We start from the raw sequence: 16,101 nt of genomic DNA on the forward strand, positions 1-16,101 counted from the left end.
AATTTTACAATTTATAATGGAAACACAAAAGACCCCAGATAGCCAAAGCACCGAAGAGTAAAAGCAATTTTGAGAAAGAAAAACAGAGCTGGAGGAATCAGCTTCCCTGACTTCAGAATATACTATAAAGCTATAGTCATCAAAACAGTATGGCACTGGCACAAAAGCAGAAAGATAGATCAATGGAACACGACAGAAAGCCCAGAAATAAACCCACGCACCCATGGTCAATTAATATATGACAAAGGAGGCAAGAATATACAATGGAGAAGATCTCTTCAGTAAGTGGTGCTGGGAAAACTGGATAGCTACATATAAAACAATGAAATTAGAACATTCTCTAACACCACACACAAAAATAAACTCAAAGTAGATTAAAGACCTAAGTGTAAAACTGGATACTATAAAACTCCTAGAGGAAAACATAGGCAGAACACTCTTTGACATAAATTGCAGCAGTGTCTTTTTGGATCTGTCTTATAGAATAATGAAAATATAAACAAACAAATGGGACCTAATTAAACTTAAAAGTTTTTGCACAGCAAAGGAAACCATAAACAAAAGACAACCTACAGAATGGGAGAAAATATTTGTAAATGATGCAACCAACAAGGGATTAATCTCCAAAATACACAAACAGCTCAATATCCAAAAAATAAACAACTCAATCAAAAAATGGGCAGAAGATCTAAATGGACATTTCTCCAAAGAACACATACAGATGCCAAAGGCACATGAAAAATGCTCAACATGGCTAATTATTAGAGAAATGCAAATCGAAACTAGAATGAGGTATCACCTCACACTGGTCAGAATGGCCATCATCAAACTCTACAAATAATAAATGCTAGAGGGAATTCCCTGGAGGTCCAGTGGTTAGCACTCCATGCTTCCACTGCAGGGGGCCCAGGTTAGATCCCTGGTTGAGAAACTAAGATCCCACATGCCACAGGGCAGCTAAGCCCACGTACTCTAGAGCCCATGTGCCACAAGTAGAGAGAAGCCCACACACCGCAACGAAAGATCCCCATGCCGCAACTAAGACGCGATGCAGCCAAAAAAACCCAAAAAACGAAAAGGATCAGTACAGATAAAGTAATTGTGAATCTATTAACGTGTTGATTAAAAAATAAAAAGAATGTATTTTAAAAAATAAATGCTGGAGAGGGTGTGGAGAAAAGGGAACCCTCTTGCACTGTTGGTGGGAATGTAAATTGGTACAGCCACTATGGAGAACAGTATGGAGGTTCCTTAAAAAACTAAAAATAGAGCTACCATATGATCCTACAATCCCATTCCTGGGCATATATCTGGAGAAAACCATGATTTGAAAAGATACATGTACCCCAATGTTTACAGCAGTGCTATTTACAATAGTCAGGACATGGAAGCAACCTAAATGTCCATTGACAGAGGAATGGATAAAGAAGATATGGTACATATATACAATGGAATATTACTCAGCCATTAAAAAGAACGAAGTAGGGCTTGCCTGGTGGCGCAGTGGTTGAGAATCCGCCTGCCAATGCAGGGGACACAGATTCGAGCCCTGCTCTGGGAAGATCCCACATGCCGCGGAGCACCTAGGCCCGTGAGCCACAGCTACTGAGCCTGCGCGTCTGGAGCCTGTGCTCCGCAACAAGAGAGGCCGCGACAGTGAGAGGCCCGCACACTGCGATGAAGGGTGGCCCCCGCTCGCCGCTACTAGAGAAAGCCCTCGCACAGAAATGAAGACCCAACACAGCCAAAAAAATAAATTAAAAAAAAAAAAAAGAACGAAATAATGCCATTTGCAGCAACGTGGATGGACTTAGGAGATGATCATACTAAGTAAGCCAGACAGAGAAAGACAAATATGTGATATCGCTTATATGGGGAATCTACAAAAAATAAATGATACAAATGAACTTATATACGAAACAGAAAAAGACCCACAGACATAGAAAACAAATTTATGGTTACCAAAGGGGAAAAGGGCGGGGGGAGGGAGGGATAAAGTAGGAGGTTGGGATTCACAGATACACACCACTCTATATAAAACAGGTAATCAACAAGGACCTACTTGTAGCACAGGGAAGTCTACTTGAAATTTTGTAATAAACTATACGAGAAAGGTATCTGTAAAAGAATACGTATACATAAAAAGATATATATATATATATATGTGTGTAACTGCATCACCATGCTGTACGCCTGAAACTAACACAACATACCGGGCAATAAGCAGCAGATATCCCTTCAGGACCGATGGGTCATTAAGTAGTTCGTTTTTCTCATTAAGGAACTTATTTTCAGAGATGTAAAGTATTCACTGTGATCTAACGGAGTTAAACCCTTTCATGATGTTTTAGCATTCTGATTACAAGTGGCGCTAGTTTACTTACAGTAGGGACAAAAATGATCTTGATGACAACCCTGGGGGGCTGTGAGCTTACTCTTGCCGTCACCACTGCACTCACATGCTGTGGGGAGCTGAGGGGGCAACACTCAGGCACTTAGGTACTGAGTCCAGAAAGGCTTCTCCTCCTGAAACGCGTTTCCTAACCAAATGCTTCAGAGCAGAGATCCCCAGTCCTCTTCATCCCTCCGACACAGGAGCCCGTGAGGTGTCCTGTCCATCTGGGGCAGCGCTTGGCACGCTTTCTGTAAAGGGCCAGAGAATAACCATTTTCAGCTTTGCAGGGTCTATGGTCTCTGGTGCAAAAACTCAACTCTGCCACTGCAGTGTGGAAGCAGCCACAGCCATCACCTAACCAAAGACGCAGGGCTGTGTCCCACGGAGACATTATTTACAAAAAATAGGCCACATGCTGGCTCGTGTCTGTGGGCTGTCGTGGTCTGCTGACCCCTGGGCTCAAGGGGATTGGGGAAGAGGACATAGCTGAGAGGTCATTCTCACCTACCTTTGTACCCTGAGCATTTCTGATCTAGAGTAAGGTGAAGGGGCAGGTGCAGGGAGACCCCTCCCTGACCGTGTCTCTTACAGGGCATTTACAAAGAAAGACCACAAAGCCTTTCCTAAAGGCAAGATACTGTTTTTGGAGTTCTGAAAATTCTGTCATATTAAACTAAAATAACTGCCTCTAGTATACTCTTCCTCAACCGTGAATTTTTCCTTATGGAGAATTCTAGCACACCTTTTCCTTAACCATGAGAATTTGATGCAGAATTAAATTACTCCCACTGGGGATAATTAGAGAGGCGGAGGGCGGGGGGACAGGGGGCTGAAGAACAGAAAAGGGAGATACAGCAGAAGATAAGCCAGCATCGAGTTCTGGGAAGAGAGAAGGAAGAGGTGTGCAAATACATGAATGCTGGCCTTAGAAGAGCACACCTGCTTTTTCATAATTTTGAAGGAGCTGGGACAAAAGAGGGACTGAACACATGTATTTTGGCCTGAGGATATTACAAGCAAAGGGAAGATACAGACAGACCCATCGACTGATTGATAGGGGCATATTGCTATCTGATATGTAACCAACCTCTGATGTTGGAAAAGAGGTTGAAAACCGTTATCCATCTGTGAGATCTACATTACATTTCCCTGAAGCCTTTGTAAGTATCTAAGTTATTCTCTAGGGGCCAAAGCAGAAAATTAGAAAAATATGGAATATTCTGATGAGGGAAGAGACATAAAAACCCCACCAGCCAAAAACAACCCTAACAAAGTGGGAGGAATATTTGAGTATTGCACTGAAATTCTTGGGAAGGGATAGGGGTGGAGTTCTGAAAAGCTTCCAAGAAGAGATGATAAGCAGAAACCATCTGCTCACTATTATACTCACTTAAGATGTGGAAAAGGTGATTTAGCCTTCTGTTTAGTGCGCTGCTTTAATTAGCTTAAAATATAACCTGCCAAGGATTTTTCAGAGGCTCACCTGCAACTCTGAACCCACCCTCTGCTTTTATGTTTCTGACACCTGCCAAGATGTGGTCAAGGACCCAGAAGAGCCTAACCATTCCCAAGGGGAGGGGTCTGATGTGTGCTGATCTCCTGCCACTTCACATACTATTCTGTACCAGTGTACGTGTAGCCGAGTATCTAGTGGAGATGAACAGTAAAATGCCAAGATATAGAGAATAAGTTTAGAGAGAAGATTTAAAATTGAGATATGAGCTATTAGGAAATAGCTATTAAAAAACTGTAATGACGAACTCTGCCATCTTCTTGTCTCCTTGAATAACATCAGCCTTTATGATTAAACAAACTGAGGTTTTTTTCAGTAACTCTGTCACTTTTGAGAACAAGCCAAAAGAAATATCCAGACAGAACCAGATCTGTCCACATTAAAAAACTGGCTTCCTACAGAGTTGCTAGATTCCAGTAATTTTATTATTTTCACGCTCTCCCCTGCCCCCAGTACGTTTCCACTGTTTAATTCGCACCGCAGCCATCTCCACCGTCCCTGCCTTGGAGCACCAAAGCTTTCTTACGTGGTGTCCAGGTCAATGCTACTTACACCAGCGCTGCAGCTCTTAGGATAAACAAAGATAAACACAAGGATCTAAGAGGCCATTCTGTTGACTGTTTCTACGTCTTGACTCTACAGATCATTCTGTTATATTTTTGTTTTATAAATTTAGAAGTAAAGTCTTAAGCAAAATGAGAAGTTTCTGTCTCACTTTCTTCAGTCTCAATTTAGAGATGTGAAAAATAACCTCAAGCATCACCTAAATGGTCTCCTTCAGGCGGGTAGAACTTTCAGGGAAGGCTTTTTCCCTGTGAAAGAAATGACTTGGGATTTTAGGCATCTCCGTTTATGCGGGGATGATCAGAAAGGAATTCCTCTTTCTCACCGATGGCCATGCATATTAGACAAGGGCCAGCAGCTATGCCCTGCTAGTCAATGGAAGAGTTTGGTGCAGACACATTCCCGCTGCTTGACCTGCGCCCTATGTACTGGTACTGAATTAGCCAACAAATCCAGTTAGTCAAATCTGACACTTTAGAAGCTTGTGAGTTCTACTGGCCTCCAGTGTTAATGATTATCTTACACTTTTACACTGAAAATTTTCATCTGGAAAGCGTTTGGGGTTTGTTTTTAAATTGTGGAAGAATACTGGGCTATTTCTGTTTTATTTCTTTTATAAAACAATACTTTAAAAAATGAGCAAAAGTTATCTAGAACTAAAAGAGCAATGAAATCTAGGCATTTTCTTTCTGGTAAGATTTGGAGCAAGCTGAAACGCGTCACTAGAAAGGTGTTGTGCTTTTAATGTTAAAAGTGGAGTAAATAAAACAGCTCTAAGCCTTAAGACACACTGATAAGTGCCAGCTGTATTTTGCTTCTCCTCCTCTCTTTTGGGGTATAAAGCTATTTGGCTTCAATCCTAAAAGGAAGCTCTTACATAGGAATTAAAAAGTCACCTTGGAGAAGAGCCCTGATCTTCTAACAGGCAAATAGCTTTAAGGAGAAAACACAAAGCTCACCAGATCTCCAGTGACAATCTTAAATGGAGCATAACAGCAGTTATGTAAATTCTAGTCAAATCTTATAAAGGCCACTATAACCAAAACCTCCAATAAAAAACCCTCCAAAAAAACCCTCTCAGGCAACAGCTCACTCTCTAGGGCATGTCAGATAATGCAAAACTGAAAAAACAAAAAAGCAGTTGGGAAAATCCCTTGGAGGTGCCTATAATGGGATGTGACCCGTAATTTAGGCTAAAAATAGAGGAAGGCTCACTCAGATGCTTGAAGCTCCAGCTACAACAAAGGACGAAGCACCCTGTGAGGAGCGTCACGAAGCCACCGACTCCTCTGTTCTGCACGGTGGTGCGACACCGGATCCAGCCTGTTCGAAGAGAAGCAGGTCTCACTGTTAGAGGCAAAGGCCCCTAGGGGCCCTTATCTGTGAGGGACTCAAGTTACCCGGTTAGCTCAGGCAAAGGAATTGCCAAGAATTTACATACCACTATATTGCATGTGTGATGAAAAGGCTAAAACCAAAAGACCTTCATTTCAATAAATTTAAGTTAGTCACTCTTATTTTGGGGAGTTTGGTTAAAATCTGTCGTGGGGAGGAGACGAATACAGCTGGTTTAGTTGAGGTTGAGCCTTCCTGGCTTGGGGACAATCAACGTGGGGAAGGCAGAGACGGGCAGGTGGCAGAGAGGGGCAGGTGGCAGAGAGAGGCAGGGGTAAGTACTGAATAAATGAAAGCTGCTCGATAAATGGCAGCTGCTATTATTAGCTTCGGTGCTTTTAATTACATGAGCCTCCTGGATGAAAACAGCCAGGCAGGAGAGCAGTAAGACTACAAGGGTGTCCTCTTCTCTTTCTCGAGCCTGCTGTAACAGCCATGGCTAAAGGAAGAGAAAGCTCTCCAAATGCTTGGAACCAGCAACGGAGCCCAGCAGTCGTGATTCCAGCCTCACCTGTTTGGACAGCTCCCAAGAGCCTCCTTAGAGAAAAGCTGGAGGTTGTGAGCCTGGCCGGGGCTTCCAAACTTCTTACCGCCGTCGAACTTCTTTCCAACAAAGGAACTAGGGTTCCAAACAGTCACTGTGATAATTCATTTAAATCCATCCTCTTCCCCAACACTCAGTGCCCAAGGTTCCCAGGGCGAGGCTGCAGGAAAGGTATATTCTAAATAGGTGGATTAATGTCTGCCTTGGGCTGCGGCTAACTGGTAACCACTGAAGGTCAAAGCCGTCTATTCCACATCAAGAAAAGGTTCTTCGACAGACTAAGGGACCCTGGGGATCAGGACCTAGATCCGTTTCCGATCCGATGAATAGTGCCCAGATGATCCAGGGATACATACTTAATGAAATGAATCATTTATACTTCCTCTCATCTGCTAAACTTCTTATTAGCAAAAAGTATGACTTTCTACTGTCACGTTAATTATCGCTACTTGTCACTACAACAGTCGACAAGCCAGCTCTATCAGCCCAGCCCAGCACTACTGCTGACCAGCACACTTCTTATTTATGTTCAATACATGAATAACTATAAAGTAGAACCAGAAAGGAGGGTTTAGGCTATGTATTTACATTTTCCCTGCCCCTGTTATCTTCCATGTTTAATGACAGGCAGGGAATCTCCACTATTGCTGGTTCTCTGGTCTTGGTTTGGTTCATTAGGATAAAGGGTAAATTAAGCAAATATTTACAACGGGTTTAGCAGGTGTGGTAAAAGTTGCTGTGGATGTAAAAACACTACCCAAGGGCTTCCCTGGTGGCGCAGTGGTTAAGAATCCTCCTGCCAATACAGGTGACATGGGTTCGAGCCCTGGTCCAGGAGGATCCCACGTGCCGCGGAGCAACTAAGCCTGTGCGCCACAACTACTGAGCCTGCGCCCTAGAGCCCGCGAGCCACAACTAGTGAGCCTGCGCGCCTAGAGCCCGTGCTCCGCAACAAGAGAAGCCACCGCAATGAGAAGCCCGCATGCAGCAATGAAGACCCAACACAGCCAATAAATAAATAAATACATTTAAAAAACAAAACAAAAAACCCCACCACACGGATACCCTACTGACGGAAATCCTGGTTTCAGGTTAGAAAACAGCCTTTATTTAGCTGTTTCTTGGCCTTTAAAAACCCATGACCTATAAAGTTTTCTCACTTGACCTTCTGGTAACCCCGTCAGCCATATTTTGCTTTTTGTAATTACACAAAGTTTTTTTTTTTTTTCCAAACCACCTTCTCCCCTGCCACAATTTGAGAACAGCCCACTGCTGGGTCTGAGGCACCTGCGCCAGGGCCATCACCTCCAGGAGCAGTTCTCAAACTTGGCTGACCTTCAGTGACACCGAGGAAACGTCTGAAAATACAATTCTGAGGCCTCGCTTCACAATCAATCTCTGGGGATGATGCCTAGCAATCTTTACTCTTAAAAAAAAAAATATGACCACGTGAAACTATTAACTGTCCAGATTTGGGAACCGAGGACCTAGATCTCTTACACTTTCAGCCCCAAGGCCAAGGCACCTGAATTCTGTAAAGGCCCAGCCAGCCCTCCCAGCTGAACGCTCTCAAGGCGACTGGGACTCTGAGAGGTTTCCTTTGAACGAAGTCCTCTATTGCTGAGAGCTCTCAGACCCTGGTACTTGTTGAGTCTCCTGAGATTTAAATCTTGGACTTCTAGAATCTACTTTCCCTCAGGCCAGGAAAACTTACTCCTTCTGGTAGTGAGGTCCATGAGAATCTTCCTCCCTGAAGCTCAGAAGACTGCGCCTAGTGCTGCCGAATTCCATGAGCCCCATCCCGACTCCTGATTAACTGCAGCCCAACTTGGTGGCATCCTCAGACCATCAGTCTGCCTCGGGATTTCCGAGCCTAGGCCCTCAAAACACAGCCATTTTTCATCGGCCATGAGAGCCTCTGGTCGTACCTCGTTTCATCAAAATGAAGGCCCTAGGTGCCTTTCCAGCTGGTAGAATCACCTCACCTAAGTTTACTCAGGTACCTGATGCACGAGGACTAGCTGTATTTCCCCGTGCAAGAAAGAAAACTGACGACATCCTGGAGCCCAACGGTCCAGTGCAAGAAACACTGCCCGGAAAACCTTGGCAAAGACCATCAGATCACGTTAGAAACTGGATACTGGGCAAGCTACTCATCCTCTCTGAAACTCAGTTTCCTCGTCTGTAGAAGGGGATAATACCCATCTCCCAGAACTGGTATAAGACTCCTTAAGATAACTTAGGTAAACATGCAGGTAACACACCTGATATATAGTTAACTTAGTAACTCTTAGCTCACTGGCCCTGCCTTTAAGTATCAAAGGGATGAGTTGGTTTCCTGAGATAGAGGAGGAGTGGCCCATCAAAGGTTTTGCCTGAGTAAGGGCACATATAGCCCAAGCTCTTCTGCAGTGACTGCTGGGAGGTCAGTCTGATCCTGCAGTCACTGGGGACAGTCATTGCCAGGTGAAGGTACAAAGCTGAGGAGCCACACTACTTTTTTATCCTGGTAGATTTGACGGCCTTGAAGTCCCTGGCCAACTAAGGAATCAGGTCTTGACCTTAACTGAGATCCTAGGGTCTCCTCTAGTGTCTCCTGTTCGTTTGGTAGCAGCATCACAGTCTGGCCGTTAATGGTGGAGCCAACTTCCAACAGTTTTTCAGTTTACAACAGAACTAGAGGCACAGTGATGGCTACACGTTCCCCGATACGGGAACCCAAACTAATCACACATTACAGACTGTGACCAATAAAAGAGAACAAAATCGCTTCTAGCCACTATCCTGGAAGAACTTACTATTAAAGGAAAACTTGTATTTTTCCCCCATATTCAATTTCACAAGCCTAGTGATTTAGTAACATGGGTTACTGTTATCTCTTACCTTATTGTTACTGTAATCTTGGGACCTATTAAAGGGAATGTTACTAATAACTTAAATCAACTGTGATACTGACCACTAACTGCCCTAAAGTAAGCCTGAGGCTGAGTTTAAAGACCATGGATGTACAAGCCAGACGGACCTGGATTTGAATCCCGACTGCCGCTTACTGGTGAACGTGGGCAAGTCATTGAGCCCGCTGAGGCTCAGACTCCTCGCCCACAACAGAGGGCAATCTTTGGCAGTGACAGCCCCTCAGAACCCTCAGAAGGATTAAAGGAGATAATTACATCAGGCATCTCGCACAACGACCAGAAACCGCCATCACCTGATAAACATTCTTAGTTCCCTCCCTTTTCCCACTAAAATGAACTCACCTTCACACTACAGAGGGTAGGACAGAATACAAAGAAGCCCTTCTATTTGCTAGAGATTTGCTATGGGCTGTGTGTGTTTATGCCACTGAAAACCACAGAGAAGCTCGGAGATATAAACAACACCTGTGTGTCTAGCTGTGGTGCATTTTCTACAACATGGTTGAGTGAAAGCTTTAAACTAGGCCTCAGGAGACGGGGTTCTACTTGCACCTCTAGCACTTACTGGCGTGTCACCACCTTGAGCAAATCACTTATCCCCTGTGCCTGTTTCATCACCTGCAAAACAGAGAGAAAAGCACTCTGCCCACCTCTCAGAGTGGTGAGGCCAAAATCAGAAGATAGGTGAAGCACCCTGAAAACCACAAAGCAACACAAATGTGAGTATATTAATTCTATGTTAAGATGGAGTAGGGACTTGATACTACAACTCTGTAAAGACAGTGAAGATGTTAGACCTGTTCGTAGAAAACCCGGTTAACCACTGAGGCAGCTGAAGGAAACGTAGCTTTAAGCTAGCAACCCTCTTAATACACGTCCATTTTGAAACCTTTAGAAAGGGATAATTAAAATACAAAAGAAAATGCTTGGGCTTCCCTGGAGGTGCAGTGGTTGAGAGTCCGCCTGCCGATGCAGGGGACGCGGGTTTGTGCCCCGGTCCGGGAAGATCCCACGTGCCGCGGAGCGGCTGGGCCTGTGAGCCATGGCCGCTGAGCCCGCGTCCGGAACCTGTGCTCCGCAACGGGAGAGGCCACAGCAGTGAGAGGCCCGCGTACCGCAAAAAAAAAAAAAAAAAAAAAAATGCTTTCCACAACAGCTAAACTGGGGCTTAGTGAATATGTGATCATTCACAAAAAAAACATAGTAGAGGGGAAAAATGTATCCTTTAGGAAGGGATAATACAAGCTTTTCTGCTGCAAGCCTATTCTGAGTGGCTTTGTGTCTCCTGTCAAAATAACCCGAAAGCACCAAAGAACACTAGGCAAGAAAGAGATGGATGCTGCTGTGACCACGCCTAAGCACGCCCCTCGAGAACCCGAACAAAAAGAAGTAACCCAGCGCTTCTGGGGAGGAAAATGGAGACACTGTGTTCCGTAACTAGAGAAGCAGTTCAGTAACTAAAGGTGAGAGCAGAAAAAAGCAAGGGCACTGAGGGGGCCGCAGGGAAGCTCTTGGCTCCGACCCGGGCCCCCGTCCTGCCCACTGCTGAACCCATTCTAGGCACCAGCAAGGAGCATCCAGGCAGCTTCGGAAGAGACAGACTCACAATCCAATCAGTCTTGATGCCCAGCCTCTCTCCCCCCATCCTTCTTACCTAATCCCTCGTGTCTTGAGGCTCCACCTTTGGTCCTATTCTCTGCGGCCTAACTTCTCCAGGGCATGGATCTCTGCTCCCTCTTGGCCACACCCTCTGCTCCTGATCTTCACCGGCTCATCCCTGAGGCCCCACTTCCACCTGCCTTGACTGCCACCCCAGCCTGCCCCCAAAGCCAAGAACCCCATCTGCTCTTCCCTTCTGTGCTACTCTATTTATTATTTTTTTGCAGTACGCGGGCCTCTCACTGTTGTGGCCTCTCCCGTTGCGGAGCACAGGCACTGGACGCGCAGGCTCAGCGGCCATGGCTCACGGGCCCAGCCGCTCCGCGGCATGTGGGATCTTCCCGGACCGGGGCACGATCCCGTGTCCCCTGCATCGGCAGGCGGACTCTCAACCACTGCGCCACCAGGGAAGCTCCCTCCTGTGCTACTCTAAACTGCTAGATGCTGCATCTGACCACACGTCTGGGACCTATTTTCTGCCCAACCTGGTCCTGACTGAAATCTGAGCATGGCGCTTGCTGTGTTTAGGCAGACCCTGAAGTCTTCCTGTTTTTCCTGAGTCTCTTCAGCTTGAATACCCACCCAATTTCTAGAAGAGGCCATGCCTCTTCCAAATGTAGGCGGTCAACTGTTACCAGCATCACCGGCCAGCCTGTCACAGTCCAACCCTCACCTCTCGGTGGAGGGGAAGGGAGAGTGATAAACCACTGTTATCACTGACCCCTGGGAGCAAGAAGCCACGTTCTGAGGACACGTACAAGTGCAGCGCACTGGAGTGCCTAGGTACGAGGAAGGTCAAGTGAGTGAGAATGTGGGCGTTCTGAACCTCACTGGTTCAACAGGCACAGAGCTGTCTGGATGAGCTTGAACGAGAGCGTGTTTACCTTGTGAGCAGCTTGCCCCCCGGGTACTGGTGAGCGCAGGCTTCTGGGCCAATGTGCCCCAATGCTGAGGCTTCCCCGGCAACACCCCGAGTCCAAGATAACCCGGATAGAGCTCTGGAAACCACTCCAGCCCCAGGGAGCTGGATAGGGTCTTTCTGTCGGTGACACCGATCTGACCTGTGAAGGGGCTTTCAGAAGCGTGATGATGGGTTGAATGTGCAGAATGCTGGCCCCTGGGGTGCGATGCTGGTGGCCGACGGCCCGACTTGGGTGTCAGAGAAGCTTGTTCCTCACTTTTTGTCAATGCCTTCATAGCAGGGACTTGATTACGGCTGCAGGCTTCTGCCTTCTCTTCTTGGAGAAATTTCATAGCCAGAGAGGCAAGACTTGGATTACGTGACTGTGATACAGAGAGCAGCTCACTGCAATTTGTCCCCGTTGGCGTGAGCAACTCTAAATTGGGGCCTTCACCTCGAGATTTCCTCTCCATGACTGAATCATCACTCACGGCAGCCCACTCCTGCATTTCTGTTGCAAATGTGCTTTTCTCTGCATTTCCTTGGCTCCCACATGCCTCTGCTCCAAGGTCTAGTCCTTTTCCCTGGTTCTCCTTGACCTGGATTTTACCTAACGGGCTAACTTTAAAAGCTGCAATTTGTGATTCTGTGTTCTTTTCCCAAGTCCCAGAGTCTCTAGTAGAGACTCCCAAGAGGTGATCCCCAGCCTTGGAATCTCTCTCACTGCTTGATGATGTGCTTACCCTTTTAACCCTGTAATTGAGATTCGTGGGAGAACTGTGATAATCGCCCAGAGGCATATCTAGTAATTTTATGAGAAGGTTCTGTCTTGGGGCATCCACTCTGTCCAATTTTAAATCAGCAGAAGTGGCTTGTACATCATTAGGGAAGGCCGAAGAATATTTCCTATCTTGATTTGACAGAGAAGGTTCCATTGGGCCAAGAGCTAAAGAAGCTTCAGTCTCTGAAGGGTTATTTCTACTTTCCCCTGATTTAGACAAGTCTTCGGCAAGCTCTTTTTTAGAAGTGGTGTTTTCTGATGCAGAAAACTGAGCTGTAGTTTCTCCCTGGGAAGTAATCTTCTGTTCAGTATTTTTCAGCATTTGGAGGGAGGGTTGAATTTGATTCTTGAAGTCTTTATCAGCCTTTGTATTACTTGTTTTTTCCAAACCAACAGATAGTCGTGGAGAGGACTTAACTGTCTGTTGTTCTGATCTGTCCCCTTTCAGTTCAGGATTTCTTTTCTTACTATCTGTCCCTAACCCTTTCTCTTTTGCTTTAACTGAGTCTCTGACTGGCCCTTTGATTTTTTTAGCACGTGCGAGTGTAGCCGGCTTGGACTGACAAACAGCAGGCACAGCTGGTCCTATCATCTTACAGTACGGCAGATGGGATTTTAATCGTTTAAATGGCTTCTTACAGTAAGGACACACTTCCATTCTGGGTGGAATAGCTCTCCTATTCCTGAAAAAGAGAAATGTGAGGTTACGGGGAGCACACAATCCATAGAGTAAACACTAATACTTTATTTAGGTGTTGTACCTTTTTAAATTCATTTGAAAGAAGCTAGGTTGAAGGCCGTTTTAAAAAATTTCTTTTGACCCATTCTTTTTCCTCCACAGGTAGAAAACAGACATGGTTGGATTTTAAGATCAATATTCCTGGCTCCATTTCTGCTTGGTATTTCACACTTCTTAAAGTCTCTTAGGAATCAGTCATTACAAAAGACAACCAAAGAGGTTTTTCAACATCCCTAACTAGGAGGTGAGCCAGACCAAAAAACTTAAGTCTAGTGAATTAACGCTTAGTGGAAGGAAAAGATGTCCAGAATGCCAATCAGATAAAATGCCAATAAAATGTTTGCTATTTAACATTGTAGCAAGTCAACTGGATAGCACATGAGTATAAAGAAACTGTTATAAACCCTTAAACACATCATTCAAGGGAAGGATGGTGAAGAATGAAAAACTCAGGCTGGGATTCCAAGGTGGCTTAGACTAGTATTTCCACAGTGATATACAGAAGATCCACTGGGGCAAGGAGAAAATATTAGAGCTTCTATTGTCTAAGCATGAAAAACGAAATGCTACTGACATTTAACCCATTAGTAATAAGCACAGATACATACACATACAGAAGTATAGTGAACGCACAAATAATACATAAGTGGAGGTGACGTGGTCCCCCATTTTTTACTTGTAGTACAATGGATTAATGACGAATTTGTTTAGTTTGACACTTTTGTGAAATTTATGCCACATAAAAACATTTAAAAAACTTTACACCATGTACCACTGCTGCCTCTATTATTCTCTCCAGTCAGGAAAAGGAAGTATTTCATTCCAAAGCTCAGATGAGTTAATTCTGTTTACATTTCTTATTCTATCAAGTTCCAGAGGGCAGGGAACAGGTGGACCCTGTGCACAGCTGTATTCTCAGAACCGAGCACTGGGCCTGGCCAATCCATCAGACCAACCGACCCACCTTATCCTACATGAAGTCACGCAAAAACACACAAACAAAAAACTCACAGAAAACAAAACTGTCTTCTGCCAATAGACTTTACAGCAACTATTCTTACTTTGGAGGTACCCCTTTGACAATATAATAAAAGTTGGGGGCTGTTTATTTACAAAAATACACACAACGGAAGCCAGTCCAAGGGCCTTAGGCTAACGACATTAGAAGAGACCTGTTAGAGGCATGTGCTTCCACACTGTGCCATCCTCACACTCAATCCCACTGAGATCTTTCCCGCACCCTTGAACAGTAACGTCTCACCATGGATGCCTTAATGTTACCGAGTTCAAGCTCACCCGCTCACCGCAGGACAGGCCAATAAACCGAGAGATGAGTTCTTGGGGCGAGGACTAGGGAATTTGTTTGGAGAGCTGCGGCAGACTGAGATGGGGGACTCGCGTGCCAAAGAACCATCTTGCCTGAGTTAGAATTCAGGCATCCTTTATACTAAAAGGGAAGGGAGTAAAGCCAAACATTTCCTGGAGTTCCCATCAGCCTCCGGAGGGGGTGTGTTAATTTCTTCCTTCCTGCAGTGATTCACAGGTGGGCCTGGTCAGGCTGTTTCCTCTGAGCTAAACAAAGGTATTTTAGCTTCATGCTCATGACCTGGGAGGCAGGGTTCCCAGAGATGGGCCATTAGGTGTAATTTAAGCTTACAGGCAACATCCCTTTAGTGATTAACTTGTAAGAGAATACAAAGGTTCTTCCCTATTAAATGCTTTCTTACCAAAGCTTTTCTAGAAAGATGCTGATTTTGCGGTTGTTTCTCCTGGATGAGCATGCCTCGCTCTCTGTTCTCCAGTTGCGATTTTAATGTCGGCCTCTGAAAAACACAATCAGGGAAGTCACTCGACAGCACATACAATGAATAAATGTGGCAAAGTGCTGGGGCAAATTCAAATAACCGAGTCACCTGTAGGGAGGGCAGTGCTACCTCGGTGTTCCAGAAAGCAGACTTGACCACCCTCCTGGGCACAGGGCGGACCTCAAAGTTAGGCTAATCTTCGCCCGCCGCTCCTGCGCTCTCCAGCGGACTTCCCCGCCCCCAGCAGTACTATCTAGCGTACCCCCCTGCCCGTAACGTTTTCAGGAAAGCAGTCCTGCTGCTTCCTGGTTGGGGCCTCCCCGCAGCCCCCCAGCCCCCCAGCCCCAGGCGCCGGAGCCGCTGGGACGCCTAAGGGGGCGGAACCTTCGGCTTCAGGAAGCCCTCCCCCCACTCTCCTCTTGTCGCCACATTCGTCCCCAGACCTACGGCGGAGGCCCTAGGAAACATCCCCGCCCGCGAAACTGCCCCCACGGCAGCGCCTCACCTCGCAAGACAGATAAGACCACGAAGCCCCGCGCCAGGCCCCCAGCACCCCCCCCCCCACCCCCAGCGCAGCCCACGCGCCGCTTCCCAACTCTCAGTCCTGGGACCCGGGGCAGGCCGTCCGCACCACTGCCTGATGCTTCTCAGCTATTTAAAAAAAATTGTGACCTCACAGGGATTTAACTCAAATACTTGTATCATATTATTCTGATATAGTTTAATTTAATTTAAACCTGGCTTGACTCTTAAGGTATCCCCGCTCGGCTGCGAACAGGCGAAAGCTCCGGCGACCTCTAACGAGGTCCTCTCTCCCAGAAGCTCCTGGTTGCTCCGAGCCCGCCTTTTCCTGTGGGCGGGGTTACCGGTCGGCGCGGCCGGGGTCGCAC

General features: G+C 46.0%; 1 protein-coding gene across 1 annotated transcript; it reads right to left on the minus strand.

Moving 5' to 3' along the window:
- Positions 1-1,936: 1,936 nt before the first annotated feature.
- On the minus strand, positions 1,937-15,759 carry C20H17orf80 (chromosome 20 C17orf80 homolog). Its single transcript, XM_032618020.1, has 6 exons — positions 15,717-15,759; positions 15,134-15,229; positions 11,870-13,350; positions 6,379-6,486; positions 5,688-5,795; positions 1,937-2,643 (listed from the first exon to the last, which is right to left on the minus strand). Exons 3-6 carry the CDS (start codon positions 13,323-13,325, stop codon positions 2,579-2,581), a joined length of 1,737 nt encoding a protein of 578 aa, XP_032473911.1. The 5' UTR covers positions 13,326-13,350; positions 15,134-15,229; positions 15,717-15,759; the 3' UTR covers positions 1,937-2,578.
- Between the last annotated feature and the right edge of the window lie 342 nt (positions 15,760-16,101).

The sequence above is a fragment of the Phocoena sinus genome, chromosome 20 (assembly GCF_008692025.1).
Source record: "Phocoena sinus isolate mPhoSin1 chromosome 20, mPhoSin1.pri, whole genome shotgun sequence".
Lineage (NCBI taxonomy): Eukaryota > Metazoa > Chordata > Mammalia > Artiodactyla > Phocoenidae > Phocoena > Phocoena sinus.